The sequence below is a fragment of the Xenopus tropicalis genome, chromosome 9 (genome assembly GCF_000004195.4).
Source record: "Xenopus tropicalis strain Nigerian chromosome 9, UCB_Xtro_10.0, whole genome shotgun sequence".
NCBI classification, from domain to species: domain Eukaryota; kingdom Metazoa; phylum Chordata; class Amphibia; order Anura; family Pipidae; genus Xenopus; species Xenopus tropicalis.
In genome coordinates this window covers 3,110,391-3,137,615 of record NC_030685.2, presented here as the reverse complement: position 1 = coordinate 3,137,615, position 27,225 = coordinate 3,110,391, and the positions used below count along the sequence as shown (strand labels likewise).

Here is a 27,225-nt window from a genome sequence, read left to right as displayed (position 1 = left end):
CTGACAATTTGACTTTTTCAAATTGTGGAAAGTTTCGAGAGAAAAGAAAGATTTTCTAGGACAGGGAAGAGACGTCTGCCATTGACTTCTACGCAATCTCGGCGAGTTTGAGTGTAAGCTCTTTTGGGCAGGGCTCCTTTCACCTCTTGTGTCAGTTATTGATTGCTTTATATGTTACTCTGTATGTCCAATGTATAAAACCCACTTATTGTACAGCGCTGCGGGATACGTTGGCGCTTTATAAATAAATGTTAATAATAATAATAGTAAAGCGTCGACTTTTACTACTAAAAATCTGAATCAAGAAAAAAAATCCGATGGTTAGTGAATGGCCCTCTTAGTGTCCATCGATATGGAACTCACACAGGGGAGAAACCATTTTATTGGAGAAGAAGGGACATATCATCGTCTCGTTGTTAGGGAGACCACCGATGACAGGGGGAGATTGCCCCAATATCACAGAGGCTCAACTGAAGGGCATCTGCCATAGAGGAACTGTTTCCGCCACCCAAGGTGCAACTTTATAAACCAACAAGACGGTCGGGGGCAACAATACTGTTTTTAAAAATAAATAAAATTGGGAAAACTCCCCAGAATTCACTCTGCGAATAAAAGCTGCCGAGGTTCAATAGAAGCCGACGGGAATTGTCTCTAACAGCTTCATTTCTTTATTTCTTCTGTCGCTTCATAGAAACGCTGAAAACGAAGGGAACAGCGAGACTCTTATTACGTTTTAATATGATGTAGACATGGATATTCTGAGACAAGTTGCAATTGGTCGGCAATTTATTTTTTAATGGTTTTTCAGTTGTTTCGCTTTTTGTTCAGCAGCTCTCCGTTTAGTGTTTTAGCAGCTATCTGGTTGCTAGGGTCTTATTTACGCTAGCAACCAGGCAGTGGTTTAAACGAGACACTGGAATATGAATAGAGGAGGGGCTGAATAGAAAGATAAGGAATGAAAAATAACAATAAAACTGGAGCCTCACAGAGCAATAGGGTTTGGCTGCCGGGGTCAGTGACCCCCATTTGGAAGCTGTAGAAGAGAAAGGCAACCATTGGATTTCCCCCTCTGCTCTCTGTAGGGTTTGAAATCAAACATTCCAGGTATGAGAGTTATTTGCATTCATTTCATTTTCCCCAAGTAGAAATGACACTTTATACACAGCCCCCCCCCCCCTTGCTTCAAGGGAAGAATGTGAAGTAATGTTAATGAGCTCCGCTATTTCCCCTCTGCTCTGAGCAACTAATGGGAAAAAGCTTAGTTATTTTCACAGTTACAAAAGAATTGGTGAGTTTTCCCTTTGTCCCTAACTCTGTCTCCCGCCCTTGTGCTCACTGATCCAATCATTCTTCTCCGCCGCTCTCTGTCCCGCCCACATTCCCCTCCCAGCCAATGAGTGAGTGTCCCAGCTCCTCAGTTCCCTCCCTCACAGCTACAGGCAGCAGAGCAGTGTGGGAAAGAGGTGAGTAAGGGAGCGGGGCTGCACTAATGGTGGCACTAAAGGAGCAGTGTTACCTTGTTGTTCCCAACACATGAGCTGATTCCCAGGGACACTTTGCTACTGAGTCAGTGCAGTTTCTGTGGCAGCTCCAAGCCCAACCCACCCACCATAAGTGAATTCCTCTCCCATTTGGTACCAAGGCCCCCCTGCAGCCTGAGGGGAAGCACTGAGGGGCCCATTCTTGGCAGGAAAGGGAAAGTGTTGATTGGCAGACATTGCATCATTAGAGGGAAGTTTAACAGGGGATTGTGGGATTGGTAGTTCAGCCCATGGCTAGACTAGTTATTCTATTCCCTGCTTGGAATTGTTTTGGGGGATATTGCTGGGAATAATCCCCTATAGAAATGTGTAAGTGCTTAATTCCACTTCCAGGCCCCTCCCTCCCACAAGGAGCCAATGGGAATGTGGGAGGAAGCGAGTGACCCAGTGATGGGGAAGAAGGATAAAAATGAGGAGCGGAAGGAGAGAATCCTGAATCTCACACTGGAGATTATCTATCTGCTGACTGGAGAGGTGAGGGGGGCACTGTGAGTGGCACAGTGAGAAGAGACTGTCTGTCTGTACAAAGGGGGTCTCTCTGCTGCGTTACACACTCATCATTCTCTCTCCCTCTCAATACATAGGGCTACGTCATCCCTAAGAAGAAGAGCCCAACTGTGGGTTTGGGGGCCCTGCATGCCCCTGGCTCCGTCATACAGAAGGAAAATGACAAGAAGATCCTGGAACTCATCTCCAACATCATCCAGCTGCTGACTGGAGAGGTGGGTGCGGCCCCCCAATCCCCCCTTATTGTTTAGTAACAGTGTATGATAATCCCTTTCTCTGGCTGGGGGATGACTGTAACATTGTGTGTGCCAGGTTGCCATAAGGTGTGAGGATGTTTCCATCTATTTTTCCTTGGAGGAGTGGGAGTATATAAAAGGAAACAAGGCCCTTTACAGGGAAGGGATAAAGGAGGAGGAGGAGCCCCAGCAGCTCCGCCCACTGGGTGAGTTATGGTTTCTATCATATACAGAGCATAGAATCTCTTTTCAGAGAGACACAGACAAAATGCCAATTAATGCACCTATTTATACCCAGTTAATAATCAGTGGTACAGATGCCCAGCTATTATACAGATATTTTATTTAATAAGGGATGTTTAATTAACTTTTAACAGGATGTAAAAAATACAGCACATTACGCAGATCAGAGGAATAAAGAAAAAGGAGAGAAGAGAGGAGTTAGTAAAGGAAGTAGAGAAGGGGAAGAGGAGGAAGCTGGGGGTATAACGACCGAGTTAATTCCACTTCCTGCTGCTTCCTTTCCAGACTGTGCAGGGGGAGCGGCGGCGGCACTGTAGGATCAGAACCAGCAGCTAGGCTGACCTGATAGGGAACTGAAGCCTGTCTTTGTGTGACTGCAGAAGAAGTTGATTAACGTCCATTAATTTGATTCTTCAGTTTCTAATATATGAACCGTGGTTTTAGTTCTGTAGGAAGAGCCAAAGGCATTGCTTGTTGTACAGTGGCCGCCGGTTGCATTAGGGGCAGATAGTCTCCCCCGTATTGCCCCCCTGGGTAGATTATCTCATCGTCTCATATCTCCTGTATATAAAATTATTTTTTCTTTCTATATTTAAAAATTGTTTCCTAGATGCTTTTAATTGCTGTATTGCTCGTCCTATAACTTTTGCTTTTTGTTAGAAAAAGGTTCTACTTTTATCCGATACATTTCTTATCGACCATAAATAACAGTCTCTATCCTTCCCTTTAGCAGCCTGTGAGTATAAAGATGGGAGCGATGTTACAGCACATACGGAAGCAACTTTATGTTGTAATAATGATGGGAATCTCACAAACCCTGATGTTTCTCCAGCGGAACAGCCCCCACCGGCCAATGGGATTAAAGAGGAAGAGGCTTCATGGGAAGGGGGAAACCAATCAGATTGCAGCATTAATCCCCTTACAGAACAGATACAGGGAACAGACACACCTACTCCTATCATGGGGTCCGGCCTGGCTAACAGCCTCTTTAAAATGAAGGATTGTAAATACAACAATTGGTCCCCAGGTAAATCTGGCACCACAAAAAATACATTAAGTGGGAAATACAGCTGCAATGAGTGTCATATACATTTTAGTCATAAAAGAGACTTTGATAAACATCTAATAACCCACAAAAGAGAGAAGCCATTTTCTTGTTCTGAATGTGGGAAATGTTTTTCACATCGATCCAACCGTGCTCGTCATCAACGAACCCACACAGGGGAGAAACCATTTGCTTGTTGCAAGTGTGGGAAACGTTTCTTACATCGATCCAACTGCACTCGTCATGAAAGAATCCACACGGGGGAGAAACCATTCTCTTGTTCTGAGTGTGGGAAATGTGTTGCCACTTCGTCAGAACTCACTGTCCATCGAAGAATCCACACAGGGGAGAAACCATTTTCCTGCTCGGAATGTGAGAGAAGTTTTACCACTTCATCGGAACTCACTGCCCATCGGAGAACTCACACAGGGGAGAAACCCTATTCTTGTTCTGAATGTGGAAAATGTTTTGCTCGTAGCCATAGTCTGAAAATACACTTTCAAATTCACACAGGGGGGAAAACATGAGCTTGTTGTTGTTTTTTCACATCAATCATATGTTAATACGCATATTCGAAATATTTTGCCACGTCATCATTATGTAGTGTGCATCAGTGAAGAACCCACACGTGGCTCTGAATTTAATTCAGATCGTCGTACCGTGCTGACTGGTTGTTTAGTCGATGGGACAGGATAGAACATTTTGATTGGATAACGATATAATCCGTGGATGTATCGTGTTTCTGACGGTATCCTTGGGGAACCTTACAGTGCAATTCTGGGACGTCGCTTTCATATGGTTGTTGTCTGACAATTATTTAATGTTCAGAATGTTCAATGTATTATTGAATGTTAGTTTGTAGCATTTAAACGTCCAAATGTTTGTCGGAAGAAGACTAAAATCTGAATGTGCATGGCCGGCTTTAGACCAATCCCGTCCAACTGAAGACTCTGGGTCTGATGGACACAGGTGATGCTCAGACAGGTGCCCCATAATGCTCTTCCCATGGCACTGGCTCCCCATTGGGAACTGAGGGACCTCATTTCATGCTTAGTTCCCAGACACTGGAATATATCTCCCCCTCCCCCCAACAGATAATATTCTGGGTTTTATTGGACAAGAAGGGACTTATTCCGCCCTGAGGCAGCCTATAGGATGCAACCGGCCCTTTTCCCTTCACATTTAGGTTTTTCATGCTGGACGGGCCAAGAGAGGCTGCACTGCTAGTGAGCGCTGAGTGACAGGGGATATGGGGACAAGTTGGCCGATCCCACGTATGCACTGAATAAGCGCGGGGACACTAGCCCGTTATGCACATGTGTGTGCCCCAACATGGCTCCCTCCTGGTGTAGGCAGCACAGCAATCACAGGGGCATTTTCTTGCAATAATAATAATAAAATCCCCCCAACCTATGTGCAGACATTTGATAGGTGACCTTGAAATCTATTTTATAAAATGACTTTCCAATCAATGTATCAGACTGATTCTTGGTGCAATTTAACATTGGTTTTTACACTCGTTAGTAGGTAGTTGAGTGAGTGATTATTAGCCAAATTCATTAGTGACTGAACACTATTATAATTCATAGATGTAAGGGGCTCGTTTATCAAAAGTCGAGTTGACAATTTGAGATGACAAACGTGAACCTGCTTGAGAGTATTATTGGAACCTCAAATAGTCGGGATTTGTAAAAAAATAAAACGGCGAAAAGTCACCAGAATACACTCTCAAATAAAAGCTTATAGAGTACAACAGTCAGTAAGTCAGTGGGGATTGTCTCTAACAACTGTTTATCTATGTTCCCAGTTCCTTGAAACGTTCAAGTTTTTTTCATCGAAAATTAATGGAAACAGTGTGATTCTCATTTGTCTGGGGCTTTTTCTATGAAAAAATTTGCCATAAGGGAAAGGTAGGGGGCGCTAAGGAGGGAAAGGGGAGTCTTCAGGCAAGAACTGATACTGTGCAGGCAAAGAAAGGGGCAAGGGCAAGACGGAGCGGGCAGAGACCGACGGGGTGGGACGGAGCGGGCAGAGACCGACGGGGCGGGACGGAGCGGGCAGAGACCGACGGGGCGGGACGGAGCGGGCAGAGACCGACGGGGCGGGACGGAGCGGGCAGAGACCGACGGGGCGGGGCGGAGCGGGCAGAGACCGACGGGGCGGGACGGAGCGGGCAGAGACCGACGGGGCGGGACGGAGCGGGCAGAGACGGGGCGGGACGGAGCGGGCAGAGACGGGGCGGGATGGAGCAAGAACAGGATTTAACAAGGACAGAGCTTGAGCAGAATCAGAACAGGAACCAGAGCCAGAACAGGGAGCTAGAGCCAATGCCACAGTGCTCAAAGTAAATCAATGCACAGGCAGGGGTGAGAGGAGGGCTGGGCATATATAGGGCAGGGTCGGCCCTGATTGGCTGAGCCAAACCCACCAATAGGGCTGCAGAGACAATACATAAACCGCTAAAGAGATATGAGATAAAAAGGAAGATGAGCACTAGGGGTTGGGGTTCCTCCGTTGCTCTTTGGAGCAGGAAGTGGAACTGACTTTATATTTGTATTTACTGCCAGAACCGGGTTATTCTGTTATTTGGAGCCATAAGAGTTATCAGAGGAGCCGCGGCCCATAAGCACAGAACCGTGTAGTAATCAGAAACTCTTGGGACTGGACAAGAATAAAGAATGGCTGCCGTTATTATTGTTACGTTACGGTTTAACCAGATATTTCAAGATGGTAAATTGTCTGTTTTGTTTTTAGGGCCTGAATTCCTCCTCACACTAAGGGATAAAGTGACATTAGGTCTCTGCCTGTTGTAACTCATGGTCTCCCCCATGTCATGGGTCCCAGCTCTGCAACTGTCAGCTTCTCACCCCCCTGTAACTGCCACCTGCTGGGATTCTGGGGGGAACCGGCATTATGGGAACAAACATCGCGATGGCGCCACAAATTGCACTTTGCGCAGAGCACTTACATAAATGAGCCCTTACACTGCCAATAAGCAGCTTTAAATGTCCAGAAATTTGGGAAAAACTACATTTCCCAGAATTCCTTTCATCTTTACAACTGTCTCACAGTGCACATGTGGAAAAGTTCCAGCCTCCATGTAATAAGGCAGTTATAATAGGTCCCTGAGCACAAGTTTAACCCTGAGTGTATCAGTGCGCCTTCAATGAGGCAGCCAATGCTGATTGGCTGAATTGTTACCAGTTTTATGCAAGGTTGTCAGGTAGAGAGCTATTCCCACTCTGCTCACATCCCAGTACAAAGCAGTAGTTCCATCACAGACATGGGAGTAGGAAAGGGAGCTTCTCACTACAGCTGTCTCACTGCATGCTGGGTAATGTAGTTTTACCTCAACCTTAGCTGTAGGCATATGGATAAATACAAACTACATTACCCAACATGCACTGGGGGATGCACACCAAGTTCACTAGGGAAAAAAGTTGGCTGATTTTCGAAGTATAAACCCACCAAGGCTCCAAAAAGAAGCCCAGATCTGTACCTTGGTACTCGCCTGGGCTTGAAATTAGTAGCCCAATTTGGCAGAAAAACATATTCAGGCTGAAAGGATTAGTTGTGTTTAATCTTACAAAACAGAATTTTCCCTCTGTCCCTAACTCATTTTCCCGCCCTTGTGCTCACTGACCCAATCATTCTTCTCTGCTGCTCTCTGTCCCGCCCACATTCCCCTCCCAGCCAATGAGTGAGTGTCCCAGCTCCTCAGTTCCCTCCCTCACAGCTACAGGCAGCAGAGCAGTGTGGGAAAGAGGTGAGTAAGGGAGCGGGGCTGCACTAATGGTGGCACTAAAGGAGCAGTGTTACCTTGTTGTTCCCAACACATGAGCTGATTCCCAGGGACACTTTGCTACTGAGTGTGGGAGTGCAGGGGGGCAAATAGGGGCAGCTGGGCTAATAATTGCCCCAGATAAAGCCCAGAGCTGTGTGAGTGCAGGGGGCAAATAGGGGCAGCTGGGCAGCTATACATACTGGGGGGCAGCAGGGGCAGGTAGGGAGAGTGGGGGAATAGTAGGGATAAGGGTTGGTGACCCTGGGGGGACATAAGGGGGTGGGTTGGGGGAAGCAGGCTGGGATGGGAGTGGGGGATTGGGGCAGATTGGGGTGTAAGTGGGCAGAGGGGAATAGAAATGTAAGGGTAAGTACATTGCTGCTATATTAGTAATACTGCCCCTGCCCTTACCTGCTGTGTTACCCACTGGGCAAGATGGAGACACTTTATACCCCCCGTGCCCGACCTGCAGCCAATCACTTGCACCCAGCGCCCAACAGCTGAAGGGTATCTGGGGTTCCTGCTGGGAGTTGTAGTGCAACAAGAGCTCTGATTGGCTGCTTTATATAAATAGGCTCTGAGTTTGCTCCCACCAGAACCAGCCGACATGGACCTTAATGGTACGAGTGCAAGGCTCTGGTTATAGAGCAGAGAGTCCATGAAACCTACTTCCCATCAGTTATGGCTAAAGGGAAAGTAACATGAACTGCTCATTAACTGAAAGCTGAATTTCCAGCAGCTTCAACCCCACTTGCCGATAGACCGGCTACTGCAATACTGTCCAACCCATGTGGCCCCCACCCGTCTGGCTGCTGTGACTGCCTTACCTTTGTGTAAGATATAAATGGTATCAGTACTGAGATTAACTGGCTCTCCCTGCATTGTTCCACCTCAGATTCAGGCTGTAATCCCCTGTATTGTTTAATCATGTAAAGCCCTGTAGTGTTCACACCTTTTAATCTCTGCATTGTTCACCCCCTGCAGTGTTCACTCCTCAGGCTCAAACTGTAGGCGCCACATTGTTCAACTGTTCACACCTCAAACAGGCTGTGGGGGAAGTGCCAGCATTGTGTCAGTGTATGTACTACCTTCCCTACCCTGCCTGTGTGCCATACTCTGCCTGCCCTACCCTGCCTGTGTGCCATACTCTGCCTGCCCTACCCCCACCTTTGTGTGCCATACTCTGCCTGCCCTATCCTGCCTGTGCGTGCCATACTCTGCCTTCCCTACCCTGCCTGTGTGTGCCATACTCTTCCTGCCCTCCCCTGCCTGTGTGTGCCATACTCTGCCTGCCCTACCCTGCCTGTGTGTGCCATACTCTTCCTGCCCTACCCCACCTGTGTGTGCCATACTCTGCCTGCCCTACCCCACCTGTGTGTGCTATAATCTGCCTGCCCTACCCCACTTGTGTGTGCCATACTCTGCCTGCCCTACCCTGCATGTGTGCGTGGGCAGGCTATAAAATCCCCTATAGAAATGTGTAAGTTCTTAATTCCACTTCCAGGCCCCTCCCTCCCACAAGGAGCCAATGGGAATGTGGGAGGAAGCGAGTGACCCAGTGATGGGGAAGAAGGATAAAAATGAGGAGCGGAAGGAGAGAATCCTGAATCTCACACTGGAGATTATCTATCTGCTGACTGGAGAGGTGAGGGGGGCACTGTGAGTGGCACAGTGAGAAGAGACTGTCTGTCTGTACAAAGGGGGTCTCTCTGCTGCGTTACACACTCATCATTCTCTCTCCCTCTCAATACATAGGGCTACGTCATCCCTAAGAAGAAGAGCCCAACTGTGGGTTTGGGGGCCCTGCATGCCCCTGGCTCCGTCATACAGAAGGAAAATGACAAGAAGATCCTGGAACTCATCTCCAACATCATCCAGCTGCTGACTGGAGAGGTGGGTGCGGCCCCCCAATCCCCCCTTATTGTTTAGTAACAGTGTATGATAATCCCTTTCTCTGGCTGGGGGATGACTGTAACATTGTGTGTGCCAGGTTGCCATAAGGTGTGAGGATGTTTCCATCTATTTTTCCTTGGAGGAGTGGGAGTATATAAAAGGAAACAAGGCCCTTTACAGGGAGGAGTTAATGGAGGAGGAGCCCCAGCAGCTCCACCCACTGGGTGAGTAATGGTTTCTATCATATACAGAGCATAGAATCTATGCAGGATGTTCTGTCTTTTCAGAGAGACAAAACAAAATGCCAATTAATGCACCTATTTATACCCAGTTTATAATTTGTGGCACAGGCAGAAAAAGAAGAGAGGAAGAAGACAGTGGTATAATGACAGAGTTAAAGGGGACATAATGTGTTAAGAATGTATTGTTTTATTGTTAATTTCTCCAAAACCCCACTAACCCCGCCCATCTGTCCCACTTCCTGCTGCCTCCTTTCCCAGGCTGTGCAGGGGGGTGGCGGCACTGTAGGATAGGAACCAATCAGCAGCTAGGCTGACCTGATAGGGAACTGAAGCCTGTCTGTGCTTGTGTGACTGCAGGGCTGTGATTGGCTCTCCCCCTCCTACTGTGCTTCTGGCAGGGACCGTTAGGACACGCCCACCCCTCATTTGAAACCCAGACAGGGACCTGAGAGGATCTATAGGGAGCCCCAATAAAGGGGCCATTGTTACAGATAGGGTTAATGTTTAGCCCAAAGGGAAACCAGCACCAGATATTATTTATAATTGCCTACAGGGTTAGGGGTTTTCCTTTATCCAATATGTTTCCTTATAGTGTGAGGTAACTTCCTGGCACACATCTCTCCTCCTGACTTGGTCCCTTCCCCTCAGATTACAGCAGGGAGAGGGGAGGAAGCTGCACAGGCTCGTGCCCAGGGCCGGGGTTTGACATAAAGTTATCTAAATGAGATGCTTTCAGAGCTGTTCGTTGTCACGGGAGATATTTCGGCGTGCGGAAGTGACATCACAGAAAAGCCGGAAAATTCTACCCACAAAAAATTGACAGATGGACTTCGGGGGATTTGCTAAAAACCCGAAGAATGTTATTGGGTGATGGGGGAAGAGCCACCAAAATCGGGTAACGCCCAATAAAATAGGGGGGTTGACAGCTCTGGATGGTTTATATTGTACGGTACGATGAGAGTTCAGAGTAGAGCGTTCGGTTACGGTACCAGTCTCGTAGGTGATTCATTTCTACAGTCAGCAAATTTCATTGGATTATTGGCTCCGAAGACGTTGGATAAAGTCCATTGATTTGATTCTTCATTTTCTAATATGAACCATTGTGTTAGTTCTGTAGGAAGAGCCAAAGGCATCGCTTGTTGTACAGTGGCCGCCAGTTGCTAATGTTTTATATTACGGGCAGATACTCCCCCCCGTATTGCCCCCCTGGGCAGATTATCTCATCGTATCGTATCTCCTGTATCTAATGTGATTTTTTCATTCTATATTTAAAATTGTTTCCTGGATGCTTTCAATTACTGTATTGCTCGTCCTATAACTCTATTTGCTTTCTGTTAGAAAAAGGTTCTACTTTTATCAGATACATTTCTTATCGACCATAAATAACAGTCTCTATCCTTCCCTTTAGCAGCCTGTGAGTATAAAGATGGGAGCGATGTTACAGCACATACGGAAGCAACTTTATGTTGTAATAATGATGGGAATCTCACAAACCCTGATGTTTCTCCAGCGGAACAGCCCCCACCGGCCAATGGGATTAAAGAGGCTTCATGTGAAGGGGAAAACCAATCAGATTGCAGCATTAATCCCCTTACAGAACAGATACAGGGAACAGACACACCTACTCCTATCATGGGGTCCGGCCTGGCTAACAGCCTCTTTAAAATGAAGGATTGTAAATACACCAATCGGCCCCCAGGTAAATCTGGCACCACAAAAAATACATTAAGTGGGAAATACAGCTGCAATGAGTGTCATAAACATTTTAGTAATAAAAGAGACTTTGATAAACATCTACGAACACACAAAAGAGAGAAGCCATTTTCTTGTCCTGAATGTGGGAAATGTTTCTCACATCGATCCAACCTCGCTCGTCATCAACAAACCCACACAGGGGAGAAACCATTTGCTTGTTGTGAGTGTGGGAAACGCTTCTTGCATCGGTCCAACTGCACTCGGCATGAAAGAACCCACACAGGGGAGAAACCATTCTCTTGTTCTGAATGTGGGAAATGTTTTACGACTTCATCAGAACTCACTGTCCATCAAAGAACCCACACAGGGGAGAAACCATTTGCTTGTTGTGAGTGTGGGAAACGTTTCTTGCATCGATCCAACTGCACTCGTCATGAAAGAACCCACACAGGGGAGAAACCATTCTCTTGTTCTGAGTGTGGAAAATGTGTTGCCACTTCGTCAGAACTCACTGTCCATCGAAGAATCCATACCGGGGAGAAACCTTTTTCCTGTTCTGAATGTGGGAAAAGTTTTAACACTTCATCGGAACTCACTAACCACCGGAGAACTCACACAGGGGAGAAACCCTATTCTTGTTCTGAGTGTGGGAAATGTTTTGCTCGTAGCCATAGTCTGAAAATGCACTTTCAAATTCACACAGGGGGGAAAACATGAGCTTATTGTTAATGTGTGAAATGTTTTACAAATCAAACATCAGGCAACATTTTTTTCACATCGATCATATCTTAATACGCATATTCGAAATATTTTGCCACGTCGTCATATCGTAGTGTGCATCAGTGAAGAACCCACACGTGGCTCTGAATTTAATTCAGATCGTCGTACCGTGCTGGTCGGTCGTTTAGTTGATGGGACAGGATAGAACATTTTGGTCGGATAAAGATAAAATCCGTGGATGTATCGTGTATTCCTGGGGGCCTACAGTGCAATTCTGGGGCATCACTTTCATATGGTTGTTGTCTGACAATTATTTAATGTTCAGAATGTTGAATGTATTATTGAATGTTAGTTTGTAGCATTTAAAAGTCCGAATGTTTGTCGGAACAAGACTAAAATCTGAATGTGTATGGTCGGCTTTAGACCAATCCTGTCCAGCTGAAGACTCCGGGGCCTGATGGACACAGGTGATGCTCAGACAGGTGCCCCATAATGCTCCTCCCACGGCACTGGCTCCCCATTGGGAACTGAGGGACCTCATTTCATGCTTATTTCCCAGACACTGGAATATATCTCCCCCTCCCCCAAACAGATAATATTCTGGGTTTTATTGGACAAGAAGGGACATATTCTGCCCTGAGGCAACATGGCTCCCTTCAGGTGTAGGCAGCATAGCGCTCGCAAGGGGCATTTCCTTGCAATAATAATAATATCCCCCAACCTATGTGCAGACATTTGATAGGTGACCTTGAAATCTATTTTATAAAATGACTTTTCCAATCAACGTATCAGACTGATTCTTGGTGCAAAATAACATCGGTTTTTACACTCGTTAGTCGGTAATTGAGTGAGTGATTATTAGCCAATATGCAGTGGCGGCTGAACACTATTATAATTATAGATGTAAGGGGCTCGTTTATCAAAAGTCGAGTTTTAGGTTTTTAGACAATTCGAGATGACAAACGTGAACCTCCTTGAGAATATTCTTGGAACCTCATAGTCGGGATTTGTTAAAAAATAAAACCGGAAAGTCACCAGAATACGCTGTCAAATAAAAGCTGATAGAGTACGACAGTCAGTAAGTCAGTGAGGATTGTCTCTAACAACTGTTTATTTATTTTCCCAGTTCCTTGAAACGTTCAAGTTTATTTAATTGAAAATGAACAGTGTGATTCTCACTTGCCTGCGGCTTTTTTTATGAAAAAATGCACCATAAGTGAAAGGCAGGGGGCGCTGAGGAGGGGAAGGGAAAGGGGAGTCTTCAGGCAAGAACTGATACTGTGCAGCAAGGAAAGGGGCAAGTGCAGGACGGAGCGGGCAAAGACTGACGGGGTGGGACGGAGCGGGCAAAGACTGACGGAGCGGGCAAAGACTGACGGGGCGGGACGGATCGGGCAAAGACTGACGGGGCGGGACGGATCGGGCAAAGACTGACGGGGCGGGACGGATCGGGCAAAGACTGACGGGGCGGGACGGATCGGGCAAAGACTGACGGGGCGGGACGGATCGGGCAAAGACTGACGGGGCGGGACGGATCGGGCAAAGACTGACGGGGCGGGACGGATCGGGCAAAGACTGACGGGGCGGGACGGATCGGGCAAAGACTGACGGGGCGGGACGGATCGGGCAAAGACTGACGGGGCGGGAAGGAGCGGGCAAAGACTGACGGGGCGGGACGGAGCGGGCAAAGACTGACGGGGCGGGACGGAGCGGGCAAAGACTGACGGGGCGGGACGGAGCGGGCAAAGACTGACGGGGCGGGACGGAGCGGGCAAAGACTGACGGGGCGGGACGGAGCGGGCAAAGACTGACGGGGCGGGACGGAGCGGGCAAAGACTGACGGGGCGGGACGGAGCGGGCAAAGACTGACGGGGCGGGACGGAGCGGGCAAAGACTGACGGGGCGGGACGGAGCGGGCAAAGACTGACGGGGCGGGACGGAGCGGGCAAAGACTGACGGGGCGGGACAGAGCAAGAACTGGAGCTAGGGACAAGCCACAGTGCTCAAAGTAAGTCAATGCTCAGGCAGGGGGTGAGAGGAGGGCTGGGCTTATATAGGGCCTGTCCTGATTGGCTGAGCCAAACCCACCAATAGGGCTGCAGAGACAAAACATAAACAGGTAGAGAATATGAGATAGAAAGGAAGATGAGCACTAGGGGTTGGGGTTCCTCCGTTGCTCTTTGGAGCAGGAAGTGGAACTGACTTTATATTTGTATTTACTGCCAGAACCGGGTTATTCTGTTATTTGGAGCCATAAGAGTTATCAGAGGAGCCGCGGCCCATAAGCACAGAACCGTGTAGTAATCAGGAACTCGTGGGACTGGACAAGAATAAAGAATGGCTGCCGTTATTATTGTTACGTTACGGTTTAACCAGATGTTTCCAAAAATAGAAAATTGTCTGTTCTGTTTTTAAGGCCTGAATTCCTCCTCACACTAAGGGATAAAGTGACATTAGGTCTCTGCCTGTTGTAACTCATGGTCTCCCCCATGTCATGGGTCCCAGCTCTGCAACTGTCAGCTTCTCACCCCCCTGTAACTGCCACCTGCTGGGATTCTGGGGGGAACCGGCATTATGGGAACAAACATGGCGATGGCGCCACAAATTGCACTTTGCGCAGAGCACTTACATAAATTAGCCCTTACACTGCCAATAAGCAGCTTTAAATGTCCAGAAATTTGGGAAAAACTACATTTCCCAGAATTCCTTTCATCTTTACAACTGTCTCACAGTGCACATGTGGAAAAGTTCCAGCCTCCATGTAATAAGGCAGTTATAATAGGTCCCCGAGCACAAGTTTAACCCTGCGTGTATCAGTGCGCCTTCAATGAGGCAGCCAATGCTGATTGGCTGAATTGTTACCAGTTTTATGCAAGGTTGTCAGGTAGAGAGCTATTCCCACTCTGCTCACATCCCAGTACAAAGCAGTAGTTCCATCACAGACATGGGAGTAGGAAAGGGAGCTTCTCACTACAGCTGTCTCACTGCATGCTGGGTAATGTAGTTTTACCTCAACTTTGGCTGTAGGCATATGGATAAATACAAACTACATTACCCAACATGCACTGGGGGATGCACACCAAGTTCACTAGGGAAAAAAGTTGGCTGATTTTCGAAGTATAAACCCACCAAGGCTCCAAAAAGAAGCCCAGATCTGTACCTTGGTACTCGCCTGGGCTTGAAATTAGTAGCCCAATTTGGCAGAAAAACACAGTTCAGGCTGAAAGGATTAGTTGTGTTTAATCTTACAAAACAGAATTTTCCCTCTGTCCCTAACTCATTTTCCCGCCCTTGTGCTCACTGACCCAATCATTCTTCTCTGCCGCTCTCTGTCCCGCCCACATTCCCCTCCCAGCCAATGAGTGAGTGTCCCAGCTCCTCAGTTCCCTCCCTCACAGCTACAGGCAGCAGAGCAGTGTGGGAAAGAGGTGAGTAAGGGAGCGGGGCTGCACTAATGGTGGCACTAAAGGAGCAGTGTTACCTTGTTGTTCCCAACACATGAGCTGATTCCCAGGGACACTTTGCTACTGAGTCAGTGCAGTTTCTGTGGCAGCTCCAAGCCCAACCCACCCACCATAAGTGAATTCCTCTCCCAATAATTGCCCCAGATAAAGCCCAGAGCTGTGTGAGTGTAGGGGGCAAATAGGGGCAGCTGGGCTAATAATTGCCCCAGATAAAGCCCAGAGCTGTGTGAGTGCAGGGGGCAAATAGGGGCAGCTGGGCTAATAATTGCCCCAGATAAAGCCCAGAGCTGTGTGAGTGCAGGGGGCAAATAGGGGCAGCTGGGCTAATTATTGCCCCAGATAAAGCCCAGAGCTGTGTGAGTGCAGGGGGCAAATAGGGGCAGCTGGGCTAATAATTGCCCCAGATAAAGCCTAGAGCTGTGTGAGTGCAGGGGGCAAATAGGGGCAGCTGGGCTAATAATTGCCCCAGATAAAGCCCAGAGCTGTGTGAGTGTAGGGGGCAAATAGGGGCAGCTGGGCTAATAATTGCCCCAGATAAAGCCCAGAGCTGTGTGAGTGCAGGGGCAAATAGGGGCAGCTGGGCTAATAATTGCCCCAGATAAAGCCCAGAGCTGTGTGAGTGCAGGGGGCAAATAGGGGCAGCTGGGCTAATTATTGCCCCAGATAAAGCCCAGAGCTGTGTGAGTGCAGGGGGCAAATAGGGGCAGCTGGGCTAATAATTGCCCCAGATAAAGCCTAGAGCTGTGTGAGTGCAGGGGGCAAATAGGGGCAGCTGGGCTAATAATTGCCCCAGATAAAGCCCAGAGCTGTGTGAGTGCAGGGGGCAAATAGGGGCAGCTGGGCAGCTATACATACTGGGGGGCAGCAGGGGCAGGTAGGGAGAGTGGGGGAATAGTAGGGATAAGGGTTGGTGACCCTGGGGGGACATAAGGGGGTGGGTTGGGGGAAGCAGGCTGGGATGGGAGTGGGGGATTGGGGCAGATTGGGGTGTAAGGGGGCAGAGGGGAATAGAAATGTAAGGGTAAGTACATTGCTGCTATATTAGTAATACTGCCCCTGCCCTTACCTGCTGTGTTACCCACTGGGCAAGATGGAGACACTTTAAACCCCCCGTGCCCGACCTGCAGCCAATCACTTGCACCCAGCGCCCAACAGCTGAAGGGTATCTGGGGTTCCTGCTGGGAGTTGTAGTACAACAAGAGCTCTGATTGGCTGCTTTATATAAATAGGCTCTGAGTTTGCTCCCACCAGAACCAGCCGACATGGACCTTAATGGTACGAGTGCGAGGCTCTGGTTATAGAGCAGAGAGTCCATGAAACCTACTTCCCATCAGTTATGGCTAAAGGGAAAGTAACATGAACTGCTCATTATCTGAAAGCTGAATTTCCAGCAGCTTCAAACCCATTTGCCGATAGACCGGCTACTGCAATACTGTCCAACCCGTGTGGCCCCCACCCGTCTGGCTGCTGTAATTTACCTTTGTGTAATTTACCTTTGTGGTATCAGTACTGAGATTAACTGGCTCTCCCTGCATTGTTCCACCTCAGGCTCAGGCTGTAATCCCCTGTATTGTTTAAACATGCAAAGCCCTGTACTGTTCACACCTTTTAATCTCTGCATTGTTCACCCCCTGCAGTGTTCACACCTCAGGCTCAGACTGTAGGCGCCACATTGTTCCCCTGTTCACACCTCAAACAGGCTGTGGGGGAAGTGCCAGCATTGTGTCAATGTATGTACTACCTTCCCTACCCTGCCTGTGTGTGCCATACTCTGCCTTCCCTACCCTGACTGTGTGCCATACTCTGCCTGCCCTACCCTGCCTGTGTGTGCCATCCTCTGCCTTCCCTACCCTGCCTGTGTGCCATACTCTGCCTTCCCTACCCTGCCTGTGTGCCATACTCTGCCTTCCCTACCCTGCCTGTGTGCCATACTCTGCCTTCCCTACCCTGCCTGTGTGCCATACTCTGCCTTCCCTACCCTGCCTGTGTGCCATACTCTGCCTTCCCTACCCTGCCTGTGTGTGCCATCCTCTGCCTTCCCTACCCTGCCTGTGTGTGCCATACTCTGCCTTCCCTACCCTGCCTGTGTGTGCCATCCTCTGCCTTCCCTACCCTGCCTGTGTGCCATACTCTGCCTTCCCTACCCTGCCTGTGTGCCATACTCTGCCTTCCCTACCCTGCCTGTGTGCCATACTCTGCCTTCCCTACCCTGCCTGTGTGCCATACTCTGCCTTCCCTACCCTGCCTGTGTGCCATACTCTGCCTTCCCTACCCTGCCTGTGTGTGCCATCCTCTGCCTTCCCTACCCTGCCTGTGTGTGCCATACTCTGCCTTCCCTACCCTGCCTGTGTGTGCCATCCTCTGCCTTCCCTACCCTGCCTGTGTGTGTGGGCAGGCTATAAAATCCCCTATAGAAATGTGTAAGTGCTTAATTCCACTTCCAGGCCCCTCCCTCCCACAAGGAGCCAATGGGAATGTGGGAGGAAGCGAGTGACCCAGTGATGGGGAAGAAGGATAAAAATGAGGAGCGGAAGGAGAGAATCCTGAATCTCACACTGGAGATTATCTATCTGCTGACTGGAGAGGTGAGGGGGGCACTGTGAGTGGCACAGTGAGAAGAGACTGTCTGTCTGTACAAAGGGGGTCTCTCTGCTGCGTTACACACTCATCATTCTCTCTCCCTCTCAATACATAGGGCTACGTCATCCCTAAGAAGAAGAGCCCAACTGTGGGTTTGGGGGCCCTGCATGCCCCTGGCTCCGTCATACAGAAGGAAAATGACAAGAAGATCCTGGAACTCATCTCCAACATCATCCAGCTGCTGACTGGAGAGGTGGGTGCGGCCCCCCAATCCCCCCTTATTGTTTAGTAACAGTGTATGATAATCCCTTTCTCTGGCTGGGGGATGACTGTAACATTGTGTGTGCCAGGTTGCCATAAGGTGTGAGGATGTTTCCATCTATTTTTCCTTGGAGGAGTGGGAGTATATAAAAGGAAACAAGGCCCTTTACAGGGAAGGGATAAAGGAGGAGGAGCCCCAGCAGCTCCGCCCACTGGGTGAGTAATGGTTTCTATCATATACAGAGCATAGAATCTATACAGGATGTTAAGTCTTTTCAGAGAGACACAGACAAAATGCCAATAAATGCACCTATTTATACCCAGTTTATAATCAGTGGTCCAGGTGCCGAGTTACAGGAAGAAGAAGAGGAAGAAGCCGGTGGTATAATGTCAAGTTAAAGGACACATAATGTGTATAAAACAGTGCATTATACTTCTCCAAATATTGAATTAATGTGCTTAACAAAGTATTGTTTTATTGTTAATTTCTCCCAAAACCCCACTAGCCCCGCCCATCTGTGCCACTTCCTGCTGGCTGAATTCTCTGGATGAGCTGGGGAGCCGGCGGCCCTCCGTACCCTGCCCTGTAGGATAGGAACCAATCAGCAGCTAGGCTGACCTGATAGGGAACTGAAGCCTGTCTGTGCTTGTGTGACTGCAGGGCTGTGATTGGCTCTCCCCCTCCTACTGTGCTTCTGGCAGGGACCGTTAGGACACGCCCACCCCTCATGTGAAACCCAGACAGGGACCTGAGAGGATCTATAGGGAGCTCCAATAAAGGGGCCATTGTTACAGATAGGGTTAATGTTTAGCCCAAAGGGAAACCAGCACCGGATATTATTCATAATTGCCTACAGGGTTAGGGGGTTGTTTCCTGGTTCTGATTGGTTTGCTCATAGGAATCATTTAGAGGCGGAGCCGTGAGTTCATATTTGGGGTTTGAGCCCATTTCTGCCATAATATGGTGGGTATTGGGAATATCTGTTTCCCAGCGTCTGGCAATGTTGGCTCTCATTGCAAATATGATGAATGGGGGTGTGATACTTAATTGGTTTTATCACTGGGAGGGAGGCGGCTTATAGCGGAGTCGGTTACTTCAGATACTAGCGGGGATATTTTCCCTTAGAGGTTTGAAGGAAAATTGAATGAATAGTTTCATTGCCATATCATGGGGATCGGTTGTTTAGTCGATGGAACAGGTTAGAAAATTTTGGTTGGATAAGGATAAAATCTGCGCATTACTGTGTATCTGCCAATACCCGGGGGGGCTACAGTGGGAGTCGCTGTCGTACCACTGGTGCCTGTAACTATTTCATGTTCAGAACCCCCTCCCATTGGTTATGTTTATGGCTTTATCCTACAATATCAGTCTGAATGTGAGTTTTACATCGTTGCATTTAAACCTACGACCGATATCTGAATGTTCATCGGAAAACCACTAAAATCTGAGTGTGTATGGGCAGCTTTAGATTTATTGGCTTTACAATAAGATTGGCTGCTAAACTCTCCTGACTTTCAGCCAACATCCTGCTTTCCTGGATTGTAATTTAAATGTCCCGCCTGGCTCCTCCTCAGTTCTTCCCAGCCTGCTCTCTGCTCCCCCAGACAAGCAGTGTGGGAGCATTGGGAAAGGACTTGGTGTTGGTAATCTGCTTGTGCAAGTGTCGCTCATACTATCAGTCTGTCCATTGCTGCAGTGATCTTACTGACATGTTTGGGGTTAAGGAAGTTCTCGTTGAAGGTTTCTGCACGTCTTACTGGCTTGTCTGGGGTTAATATGTTGATTATTTTCTGTAGCAGTTTTACTGGCACATTTGGGGTTAATCTGCCCATTTTTCATTTCCTGTAGTGGCATATCTGGCGGGTCTATTTTTCCCTCTCTCTATCTTTTGAATGTTTGTGGGTGTGAGACGTAGAGCGTCGCATGGTGGATTGTGCAGAGTGAATATCGCCGCGTCGCCTTATTTCAAAAGACTGGAAGCAGAGTTTTAGAAGGTATTTTTTTTTAAAAATGTTGAAAATAATACACTTTGTGCAGGATAGGGCAATTATTGGAGCAGGGTAGAATAGATTTTTTTCTAAAAAAAAAATTAGCGTTACTGTTATTTTTAATAGGGAATTTTGTCTTCTAAATAAACCCGAGATAGAGGATTAAACCTGATTTTAAGACCTAGGGGCAGATTCATCAAAGTACGAGTTCAAATCCCGAAATGGGTAAAATTCGGATTAGATACGATAATTTCTAATGATCGACAATGTCACGAAAATGCTTACGAAAAATCGTAATAGTCATGATAATATCGTATTGGTGATCAGAAAGGCACAAAATTTTCGTATCCGAACGATCGTATACGGTGGGAAAACCTTTTTGACTTTGATCCTTCTGTGCAGATTTTGGAAGCCTCCCATAGGGCTCAATGGCACTCTGTAGCTCCAACCCGGCCCAAGGAAAGTCTCCCATAGGGCTCAATGGCACTCTGCAGCTCCAACCCGACCCAAGGAAAGTCTCCCATAGGGCTCAATGGCACTCTGCAGCTCCAACCCGGCCCAAGGAAAGTCTCCCATAGGGCTCAATGGCACTCTGCAGCTCCAACCCGGCCCAAGGAAAGTCTCCCATAGGGCTCAATGGCACTCTGCAGCTCCAACCTGGCCCAAGGAAAGTCTCCCATAGGGCTCAATGGCACTCTGCAGCTCCAACCCGGCCCAAGGAAAGTCTCCCATAGGGCTCAATGGCACTCTGTAGCTCCAACCCGGCCCAAGGAAAGTCTCCCATAGGGCTCAATGGCACTCTGCAGCTCCAACCCGGCCCAAGGAAAGCCTCCCATAGGGCTCAATGGCACTCTGCAGCTCCAACCCGGCCCAAGGAAAGCCTCCCATAGGGCTCAATGGCACTCTGCAGCTCCAACCCGGCCCAAGGAAAGTCTCCCATAGGGCTCAATGGCACTCTGCAGCTCTAACCCGGCCCAAGGAAAGTCTCCCATAGGGCTCAATGGCACTCTGCAGCTCCAACCCGGCCCAAGGAAAGTCTCCCATAGGGCTCAATGGCACTCTGTAGCTCCAACCTGGCCCAAGGAAAGCCTCCCATAGGGCTCAATGGCACTCTGCAGCTCCAACCCGGCCCAAGGAAAGCCTCCCATAGGGCTCAATGGCACTCTGTAGCTCCAACCCGGCCCAAGGAAAGTCTCCCATAGGGCTCAATGGCACTCTGCAGCTCCAACCTGGCCCAAGGAAAGCCTCCCATAGGGCTCAATGGCACTCTGCAGCTCCAACCCAGCCCAAGGAAAGCCTCCCATAGGGCTCAATGGCACTCTGTAGCTCCAACCCGGCCCAAGGAAAGTCTCCCATAGGGCTCAATGGCACTCTGCAGCTCCAACCTGGCCCAAGGAAAGCCTCCCATAGGGCTCAATGGCACTCTGCAGCTCCAACCTGGCCCAAGGAAAGTCTCCCATAGGGCTCAATGGCACTCTGCAGCTCCAACCCGGCTCAAGGAAAGCCTCCCATAGGGCTCAATGGCACTCTGCAGCTCCAACCCGGCCCAAGGAAAGTCTCCCATAGGGCAAAATGGCACTCTGCAGCTCCAACCTGGCCCAAGGAAAGCCTCCCATAGGGCTCAATGGCACTCTGCAGCTCCAACCCAGCCCAAGGAAAGTCTCCCATAGGGCAAAATGGCACTCTGCAGCTCCAACCCGGCCCAAGGAAAGCCTCCCATAGGGCAAAATGGCACTCTGCAGCTCCAACCCGGCCCAAGGAAAGTCTCCCATAGGGCTCAATGGCACTCTGCAGCTCCAACCTGGCCCAAGGAAAGTCTCCCATAGGGCTCAATGGCACTCTGCAGCTCCAACCTGGCCCAAGGAAAGCCTCCCATAGGGCTCAATGGCACTCTGCAGCTCCAACCCGGCCCAAGGAAAGTCTCCCATAGGGCTCAATGGCACTCTGCAGCTCCAACCCGGCCCAAGGAAAGTCTCCCATAGGGCTCAATGGCACTCTGCAGCTCCAACCCGGCCCAAGGAAAGTCTCCCATAGGGCTCAATGGCACTCTGCAGCTCCAACCCGGCCCAAGGAAAGTCTCCCATAGGGCTCAATGGCACTCTGCAGCTCCAACCCGGCCCAAGGAAAGTCTCCCATAGGGCTCAATGGCACTCTGCAGCTACAACCCGGCCCAAGGAAAGTCTCCCATAGGGCTCAATGGCACTCTGCAGCTCCAACCCGGCCCAAGGAAAGTCTCCCATAGGGCTCAATGGTAAAACTTGTCGCAAAGTGCGAAAAAGTTGCACATATTAACGATAAAAACGCAGAAAATACGCACAGTACTTAGAAACAATACTTAGAAAAAATACACATTTTTTGTATTAGGAAGCAATTGTACTTTGATAAATGTGCCCCCTAGAGGAGATCTGACTCCTGTTGCTTTGTTTTAAGGGTCAGAACAAGACGATTGAATGGGATAGACCGACGCTGCTTCCAATAGCAGTTACATCTACACAGAATTAGAAAGCCACTAAAGATGTTGAAAAACATAGATTGGAAAGTTGCTAAGAATTATATTGTCTTTCGTAATGCAGAAAAAAAAAAATATATATTTTTGGGGGTAGAAGAGCCATTTAACTGTTTGAATGCCTGAAGACTTTTGCATTTTACTTACTGCCAGACAATTGTTTGAACATCTTGTGCTTTTTCAATTTAGGGGCAGTTTCTGGAGGGGCTTTTAGTTTCCCAATGACAAATATATATAAATTTGTTTTTTTAGGACAACCAAAGATTTTCAGAATATGCTACAATTTTGTGTAGAGGTTTTTTTTTTTTTTTGCATGTTCCATGCCCTGACGAATCCAAAATGGGCAAATGTCTTTCCGCATTTTCATAGAAAAGAGTGGAATGGTGTGTACTGTGTGTGTACTGTTGGCAAATTGTGCGTTGTGTGAGAGCTGTGAGGGTTTAAACCCCCTGATCACCTGTGTGTGTGTTTAAGTGTAAATGTGTGTTTCCTGGGCTCGTGTGGTAATCACACCCTAGGGGCCACTTCTCATATCTCCTGTATCTAAATTGAGTTTGTTTTCTGTCTTCGCTATAGTTATTAAAAGTGCTCATCCTATAACCCAGGGGTGGCCAAAACCTCAATCGTGGTCCACCAGTCGATCCCCTGTGGATTTCTGGTGGACCGCATCAAAGCTGGGAAATGTGGAAGTGCGGCGGTTCCGCGCTTTTATTGGGTATACTTACATACACGGGGAGGGGCCAAAAGTCGACCACAGGGGGAAAAAGTCTGGGCACCCCTGCTATATAACCCTTTTTGCTTATTGTTCTGTTCTTCCCTTTAGCAGCCTGTGAGTATAAAGATGGGAGCGATGTTACAGCACATACGGAAGCAACTTTATGTTGTAATAATGATGGGAATCTCACAAACCCTGATGTTTCTCCAGCGGAACAGCCCCCACCGGCCAATGGGATTAAAGAGGAGGCGGCTTCATGGGAAGAGGAAAACCAATCAGATTGCAGCATTAATCCCCTTACGGAACAGATACAGGGAACAGACACGCCTACTCCTATCATGGGGTGGAGCCTGGGTAGCTGCCCTTTAAAAAAGAAGGGTAATCAGTATGATAAAAATGCTGATAACTCCCCACAAAAATATGGCCTAACAGAAAATACATTAAGTGGGAAATACAGCTGCAATGAGTGTCATATACATTTTAGTTATAAGAGAGACTTTGATAAACATCTGAGAACCCACAAAAGAACGAAAACATTTTCTTGTTCTGAATGTGGGAAATGTTTTACTAGTTCATCAGACCTTACTGTCCATCACAGAATCCACACAGGGGAGAAAGCTTTCTCTTGTCTTGAATGTGGGAAATGTTTTTCCACTTCATCAAAATGTATTATCCATCGACGAAGAACCCACACAGGGGAGAAACCGTATTCCTGTTCTGAATGTGGGAAATGTTTTGCCACTTCTTCAAACCTTAAGGCACATCAACGAATCCATCGATCTAAGTATAATTTTTCCTGTTCTGAATGTGGGAAATGTTTCTCAGATCGATCCAACTTTGCTCATCATCAAAGGACTCACACAGGAGAGAAACCATTTTCTTGTTCTGAGTGTGGGAAATGTTTTTCACATCAATCCAACCTTGTTCGTCATGGAAGGACTCACACTTGGGAGAAACCATATTCCTGTTCTGAATGCAGCAAATGTTTTGTCACTTCATCAGACCTTACTGCACATTACAGAACTCACACAGGGGAGAAACCATTTTCCTGTTCTGAATGTGGGAAATGTTTTGCCACTTCTTCAAACCTTAAGGCACATCAACGAATCCATCGATCTAAGTATAATTTTTCCTGTTCTGAATGTGGGAAATGTTTCTCAGATCAATCCAACCTTGCTCATCATCAAAGGACTCACACAGGAGAGAAACCTTTTTCCTGTTCTGAATGTGGGAAATGTTTTGCACGTAAGAGTAGTCTAAAAGTGCACTTTCAAGTTCACACAGGAGGAAAACCATAAGCCTGTTTTTAGTGTGTGAAGTTTACAAATCAGGTATCAGGCAAACATTCCTTTGACATCAGTTATATCTTAATACGAATGTTTGAAATATTTTGTCACTTTATCTTGTAACTAGATCTTAGTGTCCATGGATGAAGCACTCGCACAGTGAAAAAACCATTTTCGTATTATAAATGTGAGAAATGTGTTAAAAATGAGCCAAATATTTATTTTATATTGCTTAATATGCATTTCATTATTGAGGGGAGGAACAACTTTGTGCACTATGCAGTTTTTCATAGGAGAATCATTAGACCAATACTGTCCAAACTCTGGGCCTGATGGACGCCGGCCATTGCTGCCATTGCACCATTATTCATGCAGGATTTGTGCCCAAGTCTAAAGACATCTGTTAGAACCAAACTCAAAATTGTGGAAAAACGGCATAATTGCTATAGGGCTCCTCCCTCACCTACCAATCTGGAGTATTTCTTCGATACGCCCCATCCTATATTCTTGGTCACATTAGTATACCTTTTACCTTTCCTGTTTGCCTGATATTCTACGTCTGTATTCTTCAGTTTTTGCTTTGTTACCGTTACAAAATTTGAATAAAGACATGACTGGACAAAAAGTGGAGAGGGAAGTGACATCACACCATGCTAATATGGCAGCTGCTATCTTCAACAAACAGACAGGTTCTAGGGTTGTTTGCTCAGGTGTGGTAAAGCATTCTACAGAATAAATATTGCGTTCTAGCTTGCACTGTTGTGGCTAATCTGTTGGGAAGAAACTGCCTCTCTTTAAGCTGCCTCAAACAGAAGGGATCGCCAGCTCCATTCCTCACATGTTTAATGCTGTAATCGCCTTAAAGAATAAGTAAACCTTTTTTTTTTCTATGAGTAAAATTACTCTAAAAAGCTTCCAGAATTACCTACCTTTGTCCCAGCATTCTCTCTGACCTGGTTCCTCAGTCAGAAAGTATTCTTTTTCTTTGCTTCCTTGTGTAGAGTGAAGCTCCGCCCCCACTTCCTGTTCAGTTCTCTCTTCAATCCGACAAGGTTATCGGAGTGGACAGCCGTCTGCGCATGCCTGGAGGCAGCAGGAGCCAGTCTGTGCATTAGCTGGGTTTTTTTTTATGAGAGACCTGAACAGGAAGTGGGGGCAGGGCTTCACTCTGCACAAGGAGGCAAAGAAAAAGAATACCCTCTGCCTGGGGAACCAGGTCAGAGAGAATGCTGGGACAAAGGTAGGTAATTCTGGAGGCTGTTTAGAGTATTCTTTACTTGATAGACTTTAGGGGGAAAAAAATCTCAGTCACCCACTATCCAACAACCACTATCCACTATTCAGGGCAAACATGGAAAAAATGGCTGCTACAACACTAGAAAAAACAAACAATGTGATAAATTTTAGGAAATATGGTGCATAAAATGGAATTCCCTACCCCCCCGCCTGGAAAACACTAACACTTAGATATATCACCAGTCCAGCTACTATTTTCGGATTCGGCCAAACCCTGAATCCTTTGTGAATCCAAATACCAAACCGAATCCTAATTTACATATGTAAAAGAAGGGTTAAAATTTTTTTTTTTAATAGGCAGAGGCATTTCTTGCCCCCCTCGGACCCCGAGTTCACCTTTACAGCACTGGAGGGGGGGGGGGGGCCACATTGCTAACGTAGAGAGCACAATAGCACCCTGTCCACTAACAGCCAAATTTTTGTTTCAAAAACCGGACATTTTGCTCTTAAAGGGGACTTGTCGCCCCAAGAAATAATTCCAAATTCTTTTGTATCATAGTTAGTAGAGCAAAACAAACTTTACTTACACAATATAAACGATTGAATTTCTTTTTTCCTTCAGTTTTGGAATTTGCAGTCACAGGGAGCAGGCAGACGCCATTTTGTGTAGACTGTTATTAAGGCAAACTGTGTTTCATCCCAAAATCTTATACATCTAGGTGATATCTAGGAAGTGCTGAATGGAAAATGAAAGTAGTTATAATTGAAAAATCGGAGCTGTCAATCAAATATTGCCTGCCCTGCCTCTATGCCTTAGGCATAGAGGCGGGGCAGGCAATATATGATTGACAGCTCAGATTTTTAAATACATTTATATGGGGGCTCTAACGCCTGAGGCGAGTTTCTCAACTTGCCTGATGGTAGCAGCGCCCCTGACGACAGGCAAATCACAACAATCAGGGGACAGTGTGAGGATTAACTCCTACAGTATTTCCTTCACAGCAGCCATTTTAGATACATGTGCTCACTCTGACTCCAATACAGACTTTCGGTTATATGCTACACACACTGCAAGAACTGCTAGAAGCACGGAATTGCTATAGCTGAAGGTAAATAGGTTGGTGCAGTAGAGAAATAACTATAAAACCTTTTGAGGGGATCAGAGCAGCGGCAGCCATCTTAGCTCTTCCGTGGGGCCAATGCACTTAGAAGGGACCAGGCCAAACGACAATATACACGGGGGGGTTAGGGAAAGTCTATTAAGGACTATAGTCTGGCAAAG

General features: G+C 47.5%; 2 protein-coding genes and 1 long non-coding RNA gene across 3 annotated transcripts in view; all 3 read left to right on the top strand.

The window, feature by feature from the left end:
* Nucleotides 1–27,225, top strand: part of h2ac14 (H2A clustered histone 14) — a 1,193,713-nt gene that overhangs the window by 1,114,698 nt on the left and 51,790 nt on the right.
* On the top strand, nucleotides 1,899–5,044 carry LOC108644780 (oocyte zinc finger protein XlCOF7.1). Its single transcript, XM_031893063.1, has 4 exons — nucleotides 1,899–2,015; nucleotides 2,126–2,263; nucleotides 2,361–2,490; nucleotides 3,258–5,044. The coding sequence occupies exons 1-4, from the start codon at nucleotides 1,899–1,901 to the stop codon at nucleotides 4,097–4,099; spliced, it is 1,227 nt and encodes a 408-aa protein (XP_031748923.1). The 3' UTR covers nucleotides 4,100–5,044.
* On the top strand, nucleotides 7,302–8,881 carry LOC101731291. Its single transcript, XR_004220424.1, has 3 exons — nucleotides 7,302–7,338; nucleotides 8,341–8,433; nucleotides 8,861–8,881. It is a non-coding gene; the product is annotated as an uncharacterized LOC101731291 (long non-coding RNA).